This window comes from Thamnophis sirtalis, unplaced genomic scaffold (genome assembly GCF_051295495.1).
Source record: "Thamnophis sirtalis isolate CommonGarterSnake01/CBP01778 unplaced genomic scaffold, rThaSir2_p1.2 scaffold_3, whole genome shotgun sequence".
Taxonomy (NCBI): Eukaryota; Metazoa; Chordata; class Lepidosauria; order Squamata; family Natricidae; genus Thamnophis; species Thamnophis sirtalis.
In genome coordinates, this window is record NW_028261383.1 from 138842388 (window position 1) to 138859531 (window position 17144).

A 17144-nucleotide genomic window follows, 5' to 3' on the forward strand; every position below is an offset into this window, starting at 1 on the left:
ATTTACATCCGATATTTAATGAGTATGCGCACACGCATCCTCACCATAGAAATCCAATTGGTTTATCTTATTTTGGGAAGACTGGAATAAAAAAGAGGAAGCAATGCAATAGTCTTTCAAAGAAAGATGAGGAAGAGCAGAAGAGGAAAAAGTGAGAAGAAACCAAAAGTGGAAGGAGGAATGTGAAAACTGATCTCACAGCAGGCCGGACTATTTGTTCAACAACTGTACATTCCATCATCCTCATCAACTGCATTAAAATGACCAGATGTAATGGGAGGTACAACTGGAAAGCTGCTGTTGAGGAAAGACAATTCTGCTCAGCTGGCCATGCCTCCCTATAAGGCAACCTTTCCAGAAAAGTGCAGCCCAGGATTTTAAAAGAATATATAAAGTCATTAGAGATGCCAAGGATGGTCCAGGATGATCCTCATTAAAAAAAAAAAAAGGAAGGGCTTTACCACCAACTTCCATTCTCTTCCCAATCTTCCAAAGCAAGAGCATTTGAAAGCAGAATCGTTTCAGTGTAAGAGGGTGGGGTTGGGGGGACACAGGTAAGGGGGAAAAGTAAACAGTTTGGGCTTGTTCCCTCCTTCTGCCATGTGAGTAGCTGCCAGCTTTCCAGTCACCCCAAATTTGCCCTTCAAGCCATCAGTCATAGCACAGAGTCTGCCCAAACTGACCAGCTTATCTCATCTGCACTGCTTAGCATGGCATCTGAATCTGCCCAATACATAAGGTGATCCAATTCACACAATACATTAAACCGCTATTTAATCCGGGTTGGGAAGGAAACGACTTTTAGGTCTTTATTTAAACTGGTTAAGCACGTGATGCAAACAAATGCCCAACGAGTTCCAAAGTCAGGCTTGCAAGTTGACACGCGTTTGGAACCGACCTCCCTTGACGAGAGCCGGAGCTCGTCTTCTCCACGCCTTAAATCTCGCCTTCCCGAGGGGAGAGCAAAGATGGGGTGGAAGTTGTCCTTTCCAGCTCCCCTCTCTAACGGGGCTTTCTTACGACACGGCCCTCGGAGGAGAGTCGCCTTCGCCCACTTGCAATTACCGCCCCGGAGTTCCTAAACTTGGCTCTCGCTCTCTTCCGGGCTGGCTGCTCCCTGTCTTCGACGGCCGCCGGGCGCCTTCGGCTCTCGCTTGCCCTTCAGCTGCCTCCGCCTCCGCCCGGGACGTTTCGGCCAGAGCGGCGGAATAGGGGGTGGCGGGGAGGACAGCCGGGGAACAAGAGGCCCCGATCTGAAGGCGCGGCTGCGCTGCCGCCGCCGAGGTTTTGCTGAGCTGAGCTGGGAGGAGGAGGAGGAGGAGGAGGAGGGTAGTAGGTGAGGCTGGTCGTGGCGGCTCCCCTCCCTCCCTCCCTCTTCCCCACCCCGATCAGATCCATCCTTCCAGAGGCGGCACGGTCTGCCTTCCTGAGGGAGGGCGGCTCGGGAGAGGCGATCGGGCAAAGGTGTAGACGGCCGCCTCTTCTGCAGAAGCGGAGCGCTGGCTGCCTGCCTCCCTCGGCCCCTCACCTGTTCCTGCGACGCCAGCGGGGCAGAGGCCCTGCCCGGACTCGCCCGGGCTCCCGGCCAACGGCGCCAGGCTCCCCTCCTTCCCACCCAGCGCCCGCGCTCTGCCCGGAATCGCCCGTGCGCTGCCTTCGCCCCCGCCTGCCTCTCGCCCAGAGCCGGGCTAACCATGCTGGGGACCCGCCGCGACCGGCTACTCATCCTGCTGCTTCTCGGGGCGCTTCTCAGCGCCGATTTCTACTTCCACCTCTGGCCCCAAATGCGGCGCCGCCTCGGTCCGGCCGAGACGCATGAGCCACGCTGCTCCTGCCCCGCCGAAGCCGCCGTTGCGGCCGCCGCCGCCGGCGGTCCAAAGCTCCGGACTCGGCCGCCCGCCAACCGGAGCAGTCAGGCCAACCCCTCCAAGCTGAGGAGGCTCTTCGCGCACCCGCTCTACAGCGCCCCCGAGAGGTCGGCAGAGAAGCTGCTCAACGGGCAGGAGACGCTGCGCTACTACCGGCGGAAAATAGCCCGCTGGAACAGGTGCGTGGTCCCGGACGGGGGAAGCGCGGCTCGGGCACTTTTCGCGGAGAGCGAGACCCGCGTCGGAAAAAGCCGCTTGTTGCTGCGATGCCAGGGAGGGGGCGGGGAGGTGGGGGGGTAAGTGCACGTGGGTGCGTAGCCCCGCGGCATTTGGTTTCTTGGGCTCGCGCGGAGAGAGGAAAAGTTGTTCTTCACTCGCCCCTCTGTGCAAGTTGGGTGGGAGGGTGGGAGAGGTTTGATTGCAAAGTTCCAAAGTTGTCTTCCTGAATCTGATCTTGCTTGTCAGTTGGTTGGGAACTCAATTTCAGTATCTCCGAGGAAATATCTTGGTTAGCAACAGCAAGAGCACTTAGACTTATATACTGCTTCATAGTGGTTTACAGCTCTCTCTGGCGGTTTTCAAAGTCAGCATATTGTCCCCAACAATCTGGATCTTCGTCTTACCAATCTAGGAAGGATGGAAGGTTTGTCTTTGTGGAACGGGCCAGAGGTTGGAGGGGATGGTCTCTTTTTGCCTCCCCCAGGGGCAAATATGTGCTGGGTCAGATTGGCAGTTTCCTCACTTCTGGTTGCACCCAGCAAGTTATCTCTTTTCCCGTCCATGGACCTGTGCTCAGTCGCAGGCTGCAGTGGCCAGAATGACTTCAGCCAACGGGCAATCAGATTTTTGCTGAGCAATCTGCTAGAATATCCCCAAGCAGATTGGTTTCCTGCCCCATTGGCCACCCTATCACTATCAACCAAAGTTAGAAAGCTCCATCCATCCCTCCACCCTTCCACCTACATCCCACCCACCCACACAAACACAGGCACATACTCCTAAGTCCTTATTGTCAGAGCCCATTCTTTCTCCCCTGTTCTCCATCCATTTCTGAACCATTAGAAAATATGCCCTTGCAAATGTGGTGTCAGTCCCTGCCCTGTGCCTTTAGCTTTGGTTCCACTCACTGCAGTCACCCAACTTCCCTCTAAGGTGACTAAGATTTTCCACACCTTAAGGCTGAGATGGCGTTGTAAGAAGGAGACTAATCCTACTGTGATACCACTTTGGCTAAGAATGACTTAGGCAGTCACATTTGGAGATGCTTGCAGAAAGCAGAGCCGTCTGGAGTGTGTGTGCTGTGGGCGAAGGCCTGCTGAGATGTCATTCTTGGACATCGCTCTTCTGTAGGATGGGACTGACTGGGCTGCAGGGCAAGCAAATTTTGTATGACTTTCTTGAGATTTCACTCTCAAGAAAGTGGCACAAAATTTGCCTGCCCTGAAGCCCAGTCAGCCCATGGGGATGAACTGCCAAAATGGCTCTGGCAGGAGGATTGCACCCTCTGGGATCGTCACCTGAGAGAAGAGAGAATCCACATTGAGGTTCAGAAGAAGTACAGAATCTCTGGCTGGACATGCCTTATCTTTGGTGGTGGTTGGGAATGAGTCTTTTTCTAATGTAAATTGCCCCACAATTAAGATAATGGTAGCCCTTGACTTATAACTACAATTGGGACCAGAATTTCTATTTCCAGTGAGTGACACCCAATTTTACATTTTTGGCGACAGCTGTTAAGTGAATCAATGCAATTACGAAGTGAACCACACAGTTGTTAAGTGAATCCAGCTTCTCCCATTGGTTTTGCTTGTGAAAAGGTTGCAGATGGCAATTATATGACTCCAGACCTTTGCAACAGTCATAAATACATGCCGGTTGGCAAGTTCCTGAATTTTCATGATGTGACCACGAGGAAGCTGGAAACAGTCATAAGCACAGGTTGTCACTGCTGTAAACTTTGAATGGTTGCTAAATAAGTGACTGTTTTAAGTCAAGGCCTACCTATATCTGGAATAGAGAAAGGGTAGCCAGGTTCAGGCATTTGCCTTTTTTAAAATAAAAAAAAAGCAATATCCTGAGGACATTAAAATTGGGCAGGGGGGAGCAGAAGTCATGCATTTTCAGATCTCTGCTCTGCTTTAGTGTTATAGCAGGGGTCTCCAAACTTGGCAACTTTTAAGACTTGTGGACTTCAACTCCCAGAACTTCCCAGCCAGCATGGTTACAGTCAAAGCATGTCTGGCTGAGGAATTTTGAGCCTTGAAGTCCATAAGCCTTAAAGTTGCCACGTTTGCATACCCCTGGGTTATAGGAAGCTGCCTTGTAGAGTCAAACCTAACAAGCTATCTAAGTGTTGTCAGGTTTCCAAGTAATACTCCCATGATAAATAGGACTCCGAGGCAAACAGGTTCCTCAAAGAACTGGTTTATTGGAAATATCATATTGGCACAGGCTGGTGAAAACCGACTCTGAATATTCCCACGGTTTTCACCAAGTTAAAAGTAAAAGTTTGGTCCAATCATCTTGCCATCTGGTTGCCTGGTAACTCCACCTCTCTTCAACCACCAGTGGGAATGTCCTTGGTTCCCAGGAGAAAGTATTTTGTTTTGGCTACAACCCCTCCCCTCTATCTCTATTCCCCCCTCCCTAACCTTTAGCTCCAGTGTGGCAACACTGAAGCCTAGAAAATGGCATTGCTCAGGCCAGCTTCAGGATTGACAACAGTCTTATCAACCTGAACAACCTGCAAGTCTTCAAGAATCCAGGCTGAGCCTTCTGACTCCATTGGAGAGATTCTAGAACTAGATTTGTTCCCTTCTACAGGCAAAGCTACTTCTGACCTATAGCTCTTCCCTATGTTCATTCTGATTTGGTCTGCATCAGCCTTCCCTTATTAAATACTTTTTAAAATATTATAGGACCAGAGTGTCCCACGAAGGGACGTGGTGGCTCAGTGGCTAAGACACTGAGCTTGTCGATCAGAAGGTCAGCAGTTCAGCGATTCAAATCCCTAGCGCTGCGTAATGGAGTGAGCTCCCGCTACTTGTCCCATATTCTGCAAACCTAGCAGTTCGAAAGCATGTAAAAAAAGCAAGTAAAAAAAATAAGAACCACCTTTGGTGGGAAGGTAACAGCATTCCGTGCGCTTTCAGCATTTAGTCATGCCAGCCACATGACCATGGAAACGTCTTCGGACAGCGCTGGCTCTTCAGAGATGAGCACCACCTCCTAGAGTCAGGAACGACTAGCACATATGTGCAGGAGAACCTTTACCTTTAGCCTTGACCTCCGCACCTACAGTCTCCCATCCTCCTTCTATAGCCAAGCGTTTACCATGCTAATGGAAAATTTTGGGAACTATAATCCCAATATTTCTGGATATTACCAAGTTGGGAAAGAATGATTGCCATGAGGTATTGCAAATGTTCCCTTTTCTGATAACCTAATTAACACCAGAAGGACCTGTATTGGCTGCACTCTCCATCAGGCGTGCGGATGTGAATATAAATCTATTGATACAAAGTGTGGTTCTATTCTCACGCACCTATAAATAATGGCACTCACTGTGTTAGCTATAAGCAATTTTTAAAAAAAATTACTAGGTAAATGGAAGTCATACTAAATTGTTGCAAGTATCTGCATGCCCTGAATGGCATGGGGTCAGGCTAAATGGAGGAGCACCTTTCCCTGAAGGTATCTGCCTGTCCCACAAGGTCAGATAAAGTTGGTGCACCCCATCATTTTAAATGCTGCCATCTAGAGGCACCCAGGAAGTGTGCCTACTCCAGAGTTGCCCCTACTTTGCGTGGAACACTCTTGCCCCAGAGATCCAGCAGGCCTCCATCCTCCTCACCTTCCAGAAGGCTTTGAAGAATTGGCTCCCCCCCCCCCGCCCCACCCCAAGCTTTGGGGGAGAATGAGGTTGAAGGCCAGCAAGGTGAAATGCTGATGGGTGAAAGAGTCTTACCATCAGGGTGCGGTTGTTGGTGGGTGTGTTTTGTATCATTGTTTCTGAACTGCCCAGGACTATGATATCTCAAATGGAAGACTGTGTATATCGAATGAATGAATGAATGAATGAATGAATGAATGAATGAATGAATGAATGAATGAATGAATGAATGAATGAATGAATTTGCTCCAGGTGAGTTGGAACAAAAACATAGACGATCCTAGAACTGTATCTCTCCAGCTAGATTTCTTTTTGAGCAAGTAATGCAAAGCGTTCAGACTTGAAAATTCACTTTTAATGAGTACCAGAAAAGTATCAGTTGTGACAAGGATGTTCACAATGCTAGCTAGGATAAATGTCTAAATACTTGCATTTTGGGAAATATACATTGCATCTGATTCTCATATAGAAATAGTCCTCGACTTAAGATCACGAATGAGCCCAAAATCAGTGTTACTGAGTGAGAGAGTTATTTTGCCCCATTTTATGATCTTTCTTGCCACAGTTGTTAAGTGAATCACTGCGTTGTCAAGTTAGTAACCTGGCTGCAAAGTGAATCTGGCTTCCCTATTGGTTTCACTTGATAGAAGGTCGCAAGAAGGACAGTATCACCGTCATAAATACACACCAGTTGACAAGCATCCTAATTTTGATCACATGGCCATGGGGATGCTACAGCGATTGTAAGTGTGAAAAGCAGTTACAAGTCACTTTTTTCAGTGCTGTTGTAACTTTGAATCGTCACTAAATGAATGGTTGTAAGTCAGGGACTACCTTCTTTCATTATAACAGTGCCTTATGGACATTACCTATACCTTTTTTAAAAATCAGGACCAGCCATTACTACCATCCTATTTTAGAAAAAGTCACACTTGCCCATTAGTGGTGCCAGTTTAAATCCAGTGTCATCCTTATTAAAGCATTTTGGCTATGATGAAAATTTAGGGGAGCTAAGCCTTTTTAGAGATGAACAGTACAGACAGTTCCAAGATTCAGAACATGAAATCCGTCCTTTTTGAACCGAGTATCTGGTAACCTGACCTTTCAGAAATTGACAAGCTCTGTATTTCCTTACTTCTTCTAAGAGATGATGACAGAGCCAAAATGTGACCATTAAACCAAGGTATACTTAAAAAGAGTAAAGCCGGGGGGGAGGAAATCATGAAATGTGCTGAGATTCATACCACAGTGAAATTAAGTCAGGTGCACAGCTAAGGAGATTTTTCTAAAGATTTCAGTTGAATCCACAAAAGGCTTGCACAACTCAAACAACCCTCCCTATCTATAGCATGTCAATCATTTGTGACCTTAAAAAACAGAGAGGCGAGGCACTTTATGTAAGACTTCCCTGTCTAGCCACAGCAAATTCGTCTCTTCTCCAGAACCTCCATGAAAACCTAGGGAGAATATAATATAAAAAAGAATAATGAAAATGTAAATGTTGCACAAAGTCCTATTATGATTTGTTAGCTTTTGATTTAGCAGGCTGTATAAATCCAGACAATGGTAGCATACACACCTAAACCAGGGTCGTCTTAACAGCATTATAGACCCTGGGCAAACCAGTGTACTGGGGCCCCTATGACAACTACTCACAGGAATAAAAATGTAAATGGTAATCGATAAAAGTAAACATATATTTATCAGTGTTATCAGTGTTAATTTCTATTAATGCATGTTAGTATTAATAAAAAATGCAGTAAAATGTAATAAATATGTTGCTGTATTTACCATATATGATACAAGGTACATTGAAGGGTTAACATAAACAGATTAGTATGGGGCCCGTTTGCTTGTGGGGCCCATGGGCAAATGCCCATCAGGCCCATGCATTAAGACAGCCCTGACCTAACTGTAGTTTAAAGTGGTGTAAGAACGCAGTCGTTGTGAATTATGATCTGTAGTACAGGGAGTCCTCAATTTACAATCACAATTGAGTCCAAAATTTCCATTGCTAAGCAAGACAGTTGTTAAGTGAGTTTTGGCCCATTGTATGACCTTTCTTGCTACAGTTGTTAAGTAAATCATTGCAGGTGTAAAGTTAGTAATACGGTTATAAAGTGAATCTGGCTTCCCAATTGACTTTGGTTGGCAGAAGATGGCAAAAGCTGATCATATAACTTGGGGGGCATTAGAACTATCATAATTACATGCCAGTTATCAAAAACATCTGAATTTCAATCACATCACCATGGGCATGCTACAAGTCGTAAATGTGAAAAATGGTCATAAGTCACTTTTTAGGGCCTTTGTAACTTTGAACAGTCGCTAAATGAATGGTTGTAAGGCAAGGACTAACTGTCCATTCAGAAGGTTGGTTCATTTATGTAAATCAGCTTAGCATATCTTCTTTATATACCCATAGAAAGCAAGACACACACTTCGTTGTTTAGGGATATTTTTATGTCTTTGAACAATGCTTATGCTACCTAATTCTTTTGTTCACAGAATGGTTGACAACATGTAATTTTGGAAAAAGAGAATCATAAATATATAATACAAAGGCTGAAATTTTATAAAATAAATACATATGCTTTAGAAACTGCAAAGTAGGAAAAATAGTTGTGTAATCTGGCTCTAGGGCTACTGTTACGTCTGGCTTGCAAAATTCAGAGTAGTCATTCAAGAGTAGCAAAGAGTTGCAAAAAACTTGACATTGGCTGTGGTCATCAGAGTTTGTGCAACACCCGAAAGATCCCAAGAATATTTTCACTAAGGCCGTTGCCCTTCCTCACAGAGTAGAGTTCTACAATCAAGAGGCACAATAGAAAATGTTTTGATGTCATAAAGGATTTATTGATTACCTAAAGGTTGTACTGTACTTATGTCACTCAGACATTTGGGTACTGAGCAAAGGTGATATTCAGCAGGTTCTGACCAGTTCTGGAGAACCATTAATGGAAATTTTGAGTAGTTTGGAGAACCAGAAAATACCACCTCTGACTGGCCCTGCTCCCATCTATTCTCTGCCCCAGCTGATTGGGAGGGAATGGGGATTTTGCAGTAACCTTCCCCTGGAGTGGGAAGCGAACAGAGATTTTACAGTATCCTTTCACTGCCACGCCCACCAAGCCACACCCACAAAACTGGTAGTAGAAAAAAAAATGAATCCCACCACTGGTGCTAAGCCATTTAGGTTATAACACAAAGCACCCATAGCTTTTATTGTGCTTTGAATCAAAAAGAAAATCAATTTAATGTGATTTAGTATACTACATCCTCTTCCTGTTTCACAGAAGCCCTGAGCTGCAGTGTGTGGTGTTCCTAATACAGCAAGGTTATGTGTAGAAATTAAATGTATTGGAGAACAACCATCAGCTGGAGGGATGAAAGAGGGAATTAGTCTGGAGTCATTATATAAACACAAGTGGACAATGTCTGCCCTCACTCCCTTCCTTGAATGCCATTGAGCCTTGTCTAGTCTTTCCTAACTCACAGCTTCCAGTCCGGGAAGATTCCTGTAAAATAGGCATAGCACAATAAAGTGGCTAATTTGAACTCTACACATCTGTTGTTTGTGTCTGATAGAGAATGAATGTCACTTCTAGTTAGGGCTGACCGGAATCTGAAAATATTGTTGCTTGTTATTATTCAAATTCTGTTCAATGCGCATCAGAAAGGGGAACCATTTGTTTTGCATGTCCTGTTTAAACATAGATGAGCAGCTGATGGGGGAGTATGAGTTGTATTGAATAAGGATAAGTAGGTTATGTGAGCATCCATATTCATCAGCTGGAATGGCTTAGTGCAGTACCATGTGAATGTACTTTCTAAAAGAACCAGGATTAGAGTTGGCTCATTTTGCTGTTTGCTCTCTGCTGAGGGCCATATCCCTGCTATTAGGTCTTCTCTCACTAGCAGATTACAGGGAGTAAAGTAATGGGGAGAAACAGCTTTTCCACATTGCTGCCTATCACCTATTTCTTGGACCAAAGTCCTGTGGATTGCTCAAGCAGATACATCCATGTCAGCCTTGGCCTGCTATAATCCACCCTGCACAGAAGTTTAAATAAGAGCAAAGATATTGCTATTTGAGCAACGGTATCTTTTCCAAATGTGGCAGTCGAGCTTGTTTAGCAACTTACCGGCTGCCTTTAAAGTGAACAGGGTGACTTTGTCCTGCAGGAAAAGTTACACTGAAAATCTTGTGCAGGAGCCAAAAATCTTTATCATAAACTGCACGATGTCTGTCTGTCACTGGGTCTCTAATCAGCACAGCTTATATGACAGCAATAGCATTTAGACTTATATACCGCTTCACAGTGCTTTACAGCCCTCTCTAAGCAGTTTACAGAGTCAACCTATTGCCCTCTGGGTCCTCATTTCATTGACCTTGGAAAGATGGAAGGCAGAGTCGACCTTGAGCCAATGAGAATCAAACTGTCGAACTGCAGACAGACAGCAGTCAGAAGAATTAGCCTGCAGTACTGCATTCTAACTGTTGTGCCACCACAACTGTTAGTTTTGATGTCCAAGAGAATAACAACCTCCCCTTCCACAAACACATACACATCAAAAATAGTATAAGGTAAGGAGAAGAACTGGTGTAAGATCCAGAGAATTGATCAGATTGCTGACCTTGCTTCGATTCAAGGAAACGAGTCTTCTTCTGCTGTAGCAATTGAAATGTGACAGTGGAGATAAAGAAACTTGTCGCTTAGCACCAACGGCTCACAACAACAGAGATGAAAGACAAGCTCTTTCGTCCAGCTTTTTTTTTTTCTTTCTTTCTTTGGTTACATATTTGAAGATTTATTCTCAACAATAGGTTTTAACAAAATGCACATAAAATTATCTCAACCGTATCAGTTCAATACATCCCCCTCTCATGTTAATAGCGCTGTTTGTCAGGATGGGCTTTCGTATCTTCCTTGCAGCCTTCCTTGCAAACAATGCAACATGTTCTATTACATGTTTGTCTTCATCGGAGAACCAAATAAAAAAGGATTTCAAAAAATCTTTTTAGTGTCTTAGCTTGAATGAGTGTTGTGTATTGAACGTATATAGTTGTGTTACGCCCTGCTAAAGTGAAGCTAACCATTAGATGACCCTAACTGTTAACTCCAACTGTTTTGGAGGGAAATTGTGAACATTCATATTTGGGTGGGGTTTTTCATGTATTATGAATGGTTAAGTCCCTGTGGGCCCAGGGTATAAATTACAGGCAATTGCCTGCTGTTCCTTAGTTCCAGTTTGAATCAATAAATGATGTTATATCTATGCTGGTCTGGTTTTTGCCAACTGAAGTAATACACAATACACAATAGTAAAGTAGGGTCACCCCTCTTTTATCTGAGGGACACGTTCCTGTTTATCTGAGGGATATGTTCCCTTTTAGCTAAGGGACACATTCCCTTTTAGCTGAGGGACACGGTGCCTTTTTTCTGAGGGACACGCTCCCTTTTTTCTGAGGGACACATTCCCTTTTAGCTGAGGGACACGGTGCCTTTTAACTGAGGGACGCGGTGCCTTTTTTCTGAGGGACCCATTCCCTTTTTTCTGTGGGACACGCTCCCTTTTTTCTAAGGGACACGTTCCCTTTTATCTGTGGGACACGCTCCCTTTTTTCTGAGGGACACGTTCCCTTTTAGCTGAGGGACACGGTGCCTTTTAACTGAGGGACGCGATCCCTTTTTTCTGAGGGACCCATTCCCTTTGTTCTGAGGGACACGTTCCCTTTGTTCTGAGGGACACATTCCATTAGATGGAACCGAGGCAAGCAATGAGTAGGGATAGAGTCAACACACATTAACTTCCCCCACCTTTTTTTCTGATATCTCCTCCCCTCCTCCCCCCCTAAAGTAGCCATCCATAGAAAAAGATTCTTTATGAATTACTTATTTGGTTTGTATACTTCCGGCTTCTGCCAAAGCCAACATGCAGCATTTAACAAAAATGACAATAATAGTAAAATTCGACCCAAAGTAACCAGGCTCCAAAGAGGGCTCTTTTTCCTAATATACCAGCTCAAGGTGCGGCATGTGGGCAATGTGAAGCGTGTTGACGCTCTTTGGGGAGGCAGCTTCAAACAATATGTTACAAGATGGAAATCACAAGGCTCCAGTTGGCTCTGCTGGTTCAGTTCTTGACCATTTTTCTGTCTATCCATTCCCCATCACCACCACCACTAGCTTTAATGCGACTTCAGCCCTGCTATGAACAGCTTTTTGCTTTTAATTTTGCCTATGGCTTGACTGAGTAGTCATCCGGTCAATGTGCAGAGTGCACTCCTCCTCTGGCATTGATTACCCTGTCTCTGGTTTCACAAATAGGATGAAAAGAATGACTGAAATCCTTAGTTATTTGGCTTGCTGTGTATGCTTTTTTCTTTGTCCCTTTGCGCAGATGATCCATTGACCTAGTAAGTGGCTGAGCAAGCAACTTAAGAGATTCAAAGCCTCTTTACTGCCACCTAGTAGTAGAACAGCCAAACTGCGGAGCTGTGGACCTGTCTTAGAAGGTGCAAAGCACTGAAACTGACTTGGCCGTCTCTGGCTTCGGGTTTGTAACTGAAAGAAGTGGGCCATAGTATAGTACTTTGGCATCCTACGTAAGGGAATTTCTTTCCCAATAGCCATTGCTCCTAAGGAAGCACTAACTCAAGGGTGTCAAACTCAAGGCCTGGGGGCTGAATCCAGCTTGTGGGGTGCATAGATCTGGCCCGTGGAGCTGCCCTGGAAACAGCGAAGGACCAGCCTGCAGTGACTCCACCAGTGAAAAGGAGGTTGGGAGGGCTGCATGCAGCCCTCCCGACCTCCGTTTTTATTGGCAGAGGGTTACAGGAGGCTATTGCAGCCAAAAACAGAGCTTCTAGGGGCCATGGGTAGCACTCCCAAGCTCCATTTTCACCGGCAGAGAGTTGCAGGAGGCCATTCACAGCCAAAAACAGAGCTCAGGAGCCCATTTTCACAGGCAGAGCACTTGCACCACCACAGGCACCCCCAACACGAGTGACATTGAGCTGGCCACGCCCACCCTGGCCATGCCCACCTCAGCCCTCCAAGGTCAAACAATCCTGATGCGGCCCTCAATGAAATTGACTTTGATACCCCTGCCCTAACTCTTTCATTAGATTATGTACAAGTTGTCCTCTACTTACAACCATTAGTTTAGTGGCCATTTGAAGTTATCACAGCACTGAATAAAGTGACCTTTATTCACACTTACAACCAATGCACTATCCCTGTGGTCATGTGAGCAACATTCGGAAGCTGGGCAACTGGCTTGTATTTATGACCATTGCAGTGTCCTGGGTCATGTGATCATGTTTTGTGACCTTCTGACAAGCAAAGTCAATGGGGAAGCCAAATTCACTTAACCACCGTGTTACTAACTTAACAACTGCAGTGATTTGCTTAACAACTGTGGCAAGAAATGTTGTAAAATGAGGCAAAATTCACTTTAAAACTGTCTTGCTTAGCAAGGGACATTTTGGGCTCGGCTGTGGTCTTAAGTAAAGGACTACATATATTTGAAATCATTTACATAGGAAAACCATTTATCAAACTCTACATCTGCCACAGCTCTAATTCACTGGCTGTATCTCAGGTGTGGCCGTCTGGACAACCACTGGGTGGCAGCCCCGAGGTTTTAAAAAGAAACCTGATTCTTTCCTGCCCAGGTCCAACTATCGACACATCTATATGATATCTAAGGATTTTTTTAAAAAAATAGCCAGCAACACAATGGGAAAGGGGAAAAGAGGGGGGAATGCCATGCATGAGTAACAGACATGCCAGGAGGATTTCCATATCCCGGATGAAATTGGACGAGGCGGGTATTTTAACCAAGGGAGCCACCATTTGTGGCCTTTGGGATATTGTGCATGGAAGCTGTGTGATCTTCATCTCATTTACACCGTAGGGGTATCCTTTGAGGGAGATGGGCAGTTTGAAAATCTGATAAATAAATATACCATATTTTTCAGAGTATAAGATGCACCAAGATTTTGAAGAGGCAAATTTTTTAAAAAAAAAATCTTTTTGCACTCTACAGACCTCCCCAAAATGGCCTGTTTTTTTGTGAAAATGGGTCCATTTTTTTGTCAAAAAAAGGGCATGCATAGCCTTTAGGGAGCTTGTAGAGCACTCCTAGGGGCTGAGAGGGGGGGCAAAAACGAGCAAAAAACAGGCCCGTTTTTGTCAAAAAAAAATGTCATGCATAGCATTTAGGAAGCTTATAGAGTGCTGCTGGGGGGGGGGCAAAAACAGCCCATTTTTTTGCTCATTTTGCCCTCTCCAGCCCCCAGGAGCACTCTGGAAGCCTCCTAAAGGCTATGCATGGCCATTTTTGCAAAGGGGGTGGAGTTTCAGAGGCCAAAAATGCTGTATTCAGTGTATAAGATGCACCCAGATTTTCACCCTCTTTTTTGAGGGAAAAAGGTATGTCTTATACTCCGAAAAATACGATATTATGAAAGACTTTTCATGCTTTGCTGCCTCTTTGCCTTCTAGAATGTGGCCCCTCCCACCTGGGAATCCAGACTACATTCCACCACAGGTTGTGTCCTAGGACACTAGCATGCAACTTCACCCTATTTGCTGTCCCCTAGATTGATTATGTACCCTACTATTAAGTAATCTTCATCTCTTTTTTTAAAAAAAAGGTTCCCCTGTGGATTTTACTCCACTAGTCATTGCTGACTATGCTGTTTCAAGATTATTGAGCCAGCACTGTCCAAATACATTTTTGCAATCATTTGGACAGCATGAAATCACTGCGCACTGTTACCGTTCCATCTAAGTGGCACCTATTTACCTACTCGCATTTGCATGCTTTTGAATATCTTAAGTTGGCAGAAGCTGAGGCGCGGACAGGAGCTCACTCCGTCATGTGGAGCTCAGGTTTCAAACCTTCATCTCTTAGCCGCCACATAAGTAGATAGACTCAATGAGTCCCCTCTATTGGTTGGAATTCTCAGCCAGCAAAGTTTGCTAGGTTGATCTATATCAGTACTGAGAGGAGACATTCACTGTTCATTTGTTCAGGAACAACTTGATCAGATTTCCCGTAACTAGAGGCAAACCATAAATTCCATGTCTTTTGATGAAAGCAAGGACACCAATTCATAACGACAGTTGGAGCCAGATTCATCATCAACTCCTTTGTAAAAAAACTAATGTGGGGTCAATGACAACGTAGGAACAACCCTGAAAGGTTTCATGAGAGAAGAAAAAGAGAAGCACTTGCAGGAAGAAGCATAGCAAAAACAAAAGGCGAGTTCTAGGAAGAAAGGAAATAGAAGCTGCACAAATAATTTGTGGTTGCTTTTTGTGGGTTGCTGTTGCAGAAAGACAATTGGTTGATCAATTGTCTCTGTGTCAGAAAGTGACAGCTTGGTTTTTTTTCAAGCGACTAGGGTGAAATGAAGCCTATCGGGGTCAACCTTAATTTCACTTCAGACCAAAGAAATGTCTTACAAGAAAATAAAAAGAAGTCTCATCTATCTTTAACCAATGGATAAGCATCTGTCATATAAAAACCAACCATGGCACCTTGGAAGTGTGCCTGGGACAACCATCCAAAACAAAGTTATGTTTTTGAACTAATGGAAACGTCCTCAAGCCTCTACTCAGGTATCAAGAATTTGACCCAAGATTATTTCCAGAATCCTTGGCCATCCCAATGTTGCTAAAGAGTCTGTTGGTACGCAGAAACTTCATGCGGTCAAAAGCCAAATATCGTCTTCATGCAGCTGTGGGATTTACTTCAAGAACATTTTATTATGCCAAAACCCCAGTTAGGAGTAGTGGTTAAGGCTTCAGACTAGAAGCTGGGACACCATGAGCTCTACTCCAGCCTTAGGGACAAAGCCAGATAAGTGACTCTGAGCCAGTCACTCTCCTTCAGCTGAAAGAAAGAAAGAGAGAGACAGATACAGAGAGAGAGAGAGAAAGAAAAAGAAAGAAAGAAGAGACAAAACCTATTTCCCAAAATCTTGCCAAGAAAATTCCAGGATCTATTCCAGCAGTGTCAAACTGACAACAACACATCATCACGTGACATATCACAACTTTTCCCCCCTTTGCTAAACCAGGGGTGGGCATGGCCAGCACATGATGCATCTGGCTTATGGGCCGCAAGTTTGATACCCCTGATCTTTTCCAAGCAGTCATCAGGAGTCAAAAAATGACTCAAAGGTGTGCATACACAAAAGACCACCCTGAGTTGGTAGAAAAAACATCTAAAACCGCCACATATTCCCCCCACCCTACCCCCTTTTCCTACTAAAAAAGGTGTTCTTAAGAGTGGTGTGGCTGCAGGGTGTACTTTACAACACAAGCAGCAGTGATGTGGGGGGCTGGGCCACTAGAATGTCTGCTTATCCCTTGGCGGTTCCGTCACTTTTCTTAGAGGTCTTGGACTTATGATTCAGACCATCCATGCTTCAAAAATGATTTGGAAGAAGTCTTCCAAACAGCACAAAAACACAGCGCCTCCCGGTGATTTATTACAGCAGGTTGGTTATTTTCAGGCATCTGGGCAAGCTTTAAAACCGATGTTGCTGCATCAGTTTAGGAGCTGACTCATTAAAGTTACTCTTAAAGGAGTAGCAACTCGCAGGCCTGCAGCAGAAGTTGGCAAAAAAGAGGTTCAGTATTTTCATTTGGTATGTATTTATAAGGTAAAGGTTCCCCTCACACATATGTGCTAGTCGTTCCCGGCTCTAGGGGGCGGTGTTCATCTCCGGTTCAAAGCCAAAGAGCCAGCACTGTCCAAAGACTTCTCCGTGGTCATGTGGCCAGCATGACTAAACTCCGAAGGCGCATTGAACGCTGTTACCTTCCCAACCCTCCCCTACTTGCATTTTTACATGCTTTTGAACTGTTAGGTTGGCAGAAGCTGGGACAAGTAACGGGAGCTCACTCCGTTACGCGACACTAGGGATTCGAACTGCTGAACTGCCGGCCTTTCTGATCGACAAGCTCAACATCATAGCCACTGAGCCACTGAGTTTATAGCTAAGTACAAAACCTATTTTCCCCACAGGAAAGGGAGTTGGAGCTGAGAGAGTCTGATTAGCCCACCCTTACTCATGGAGCTTCCATGGTTGAAGATGGGATCTCTGGATCTGCTCATTTCCAGTCCAACACCTTCATCATTTTATTGTATTAAATTTCAATTTACAGACCAAGTTGCGAAGGCTCCTGGATTGGGGCTGAAAGGCGAAAGCCAAAGCAGGATGCTTCGTCCCATATTTGGGTAGACCAGATTGCCCTGATAGATCGGTCTCATCCGAAAAACATTTCTTCGTCGCTATATTGGCTCTTTTTAATGAATAGTAAATATGTGTAAGGGCTGAAAACGTCTAATTTTTTCTTGAA

General features: G+C 45.0%; 1 protein-coding gene across 1 annotated transcript in view; it reads left to right on the plus strand.

Annotated features, from left to right (window-relative positions):
• Positions 1-1417: 1417 nt before the first annotated feature.
• FAM20A (FAM20A golgi associated secretory pathway pseudokinase) overlaps positions 1418-17144 on the plus strand; it is a 68265-nt gene continuing 52538 nt past the window's right edge. The window contains exon 1 of the mRNA XM_087710207.1: positions 1418-2047. Coding sequence (XP_087566333.1) covers positions 1695-2047 — 353 coding nt within the window. The 5' untranslated portion in view covers positions 1418-1694. The remainder of the gene's footprint in view (positions 2048-17144) is intronic.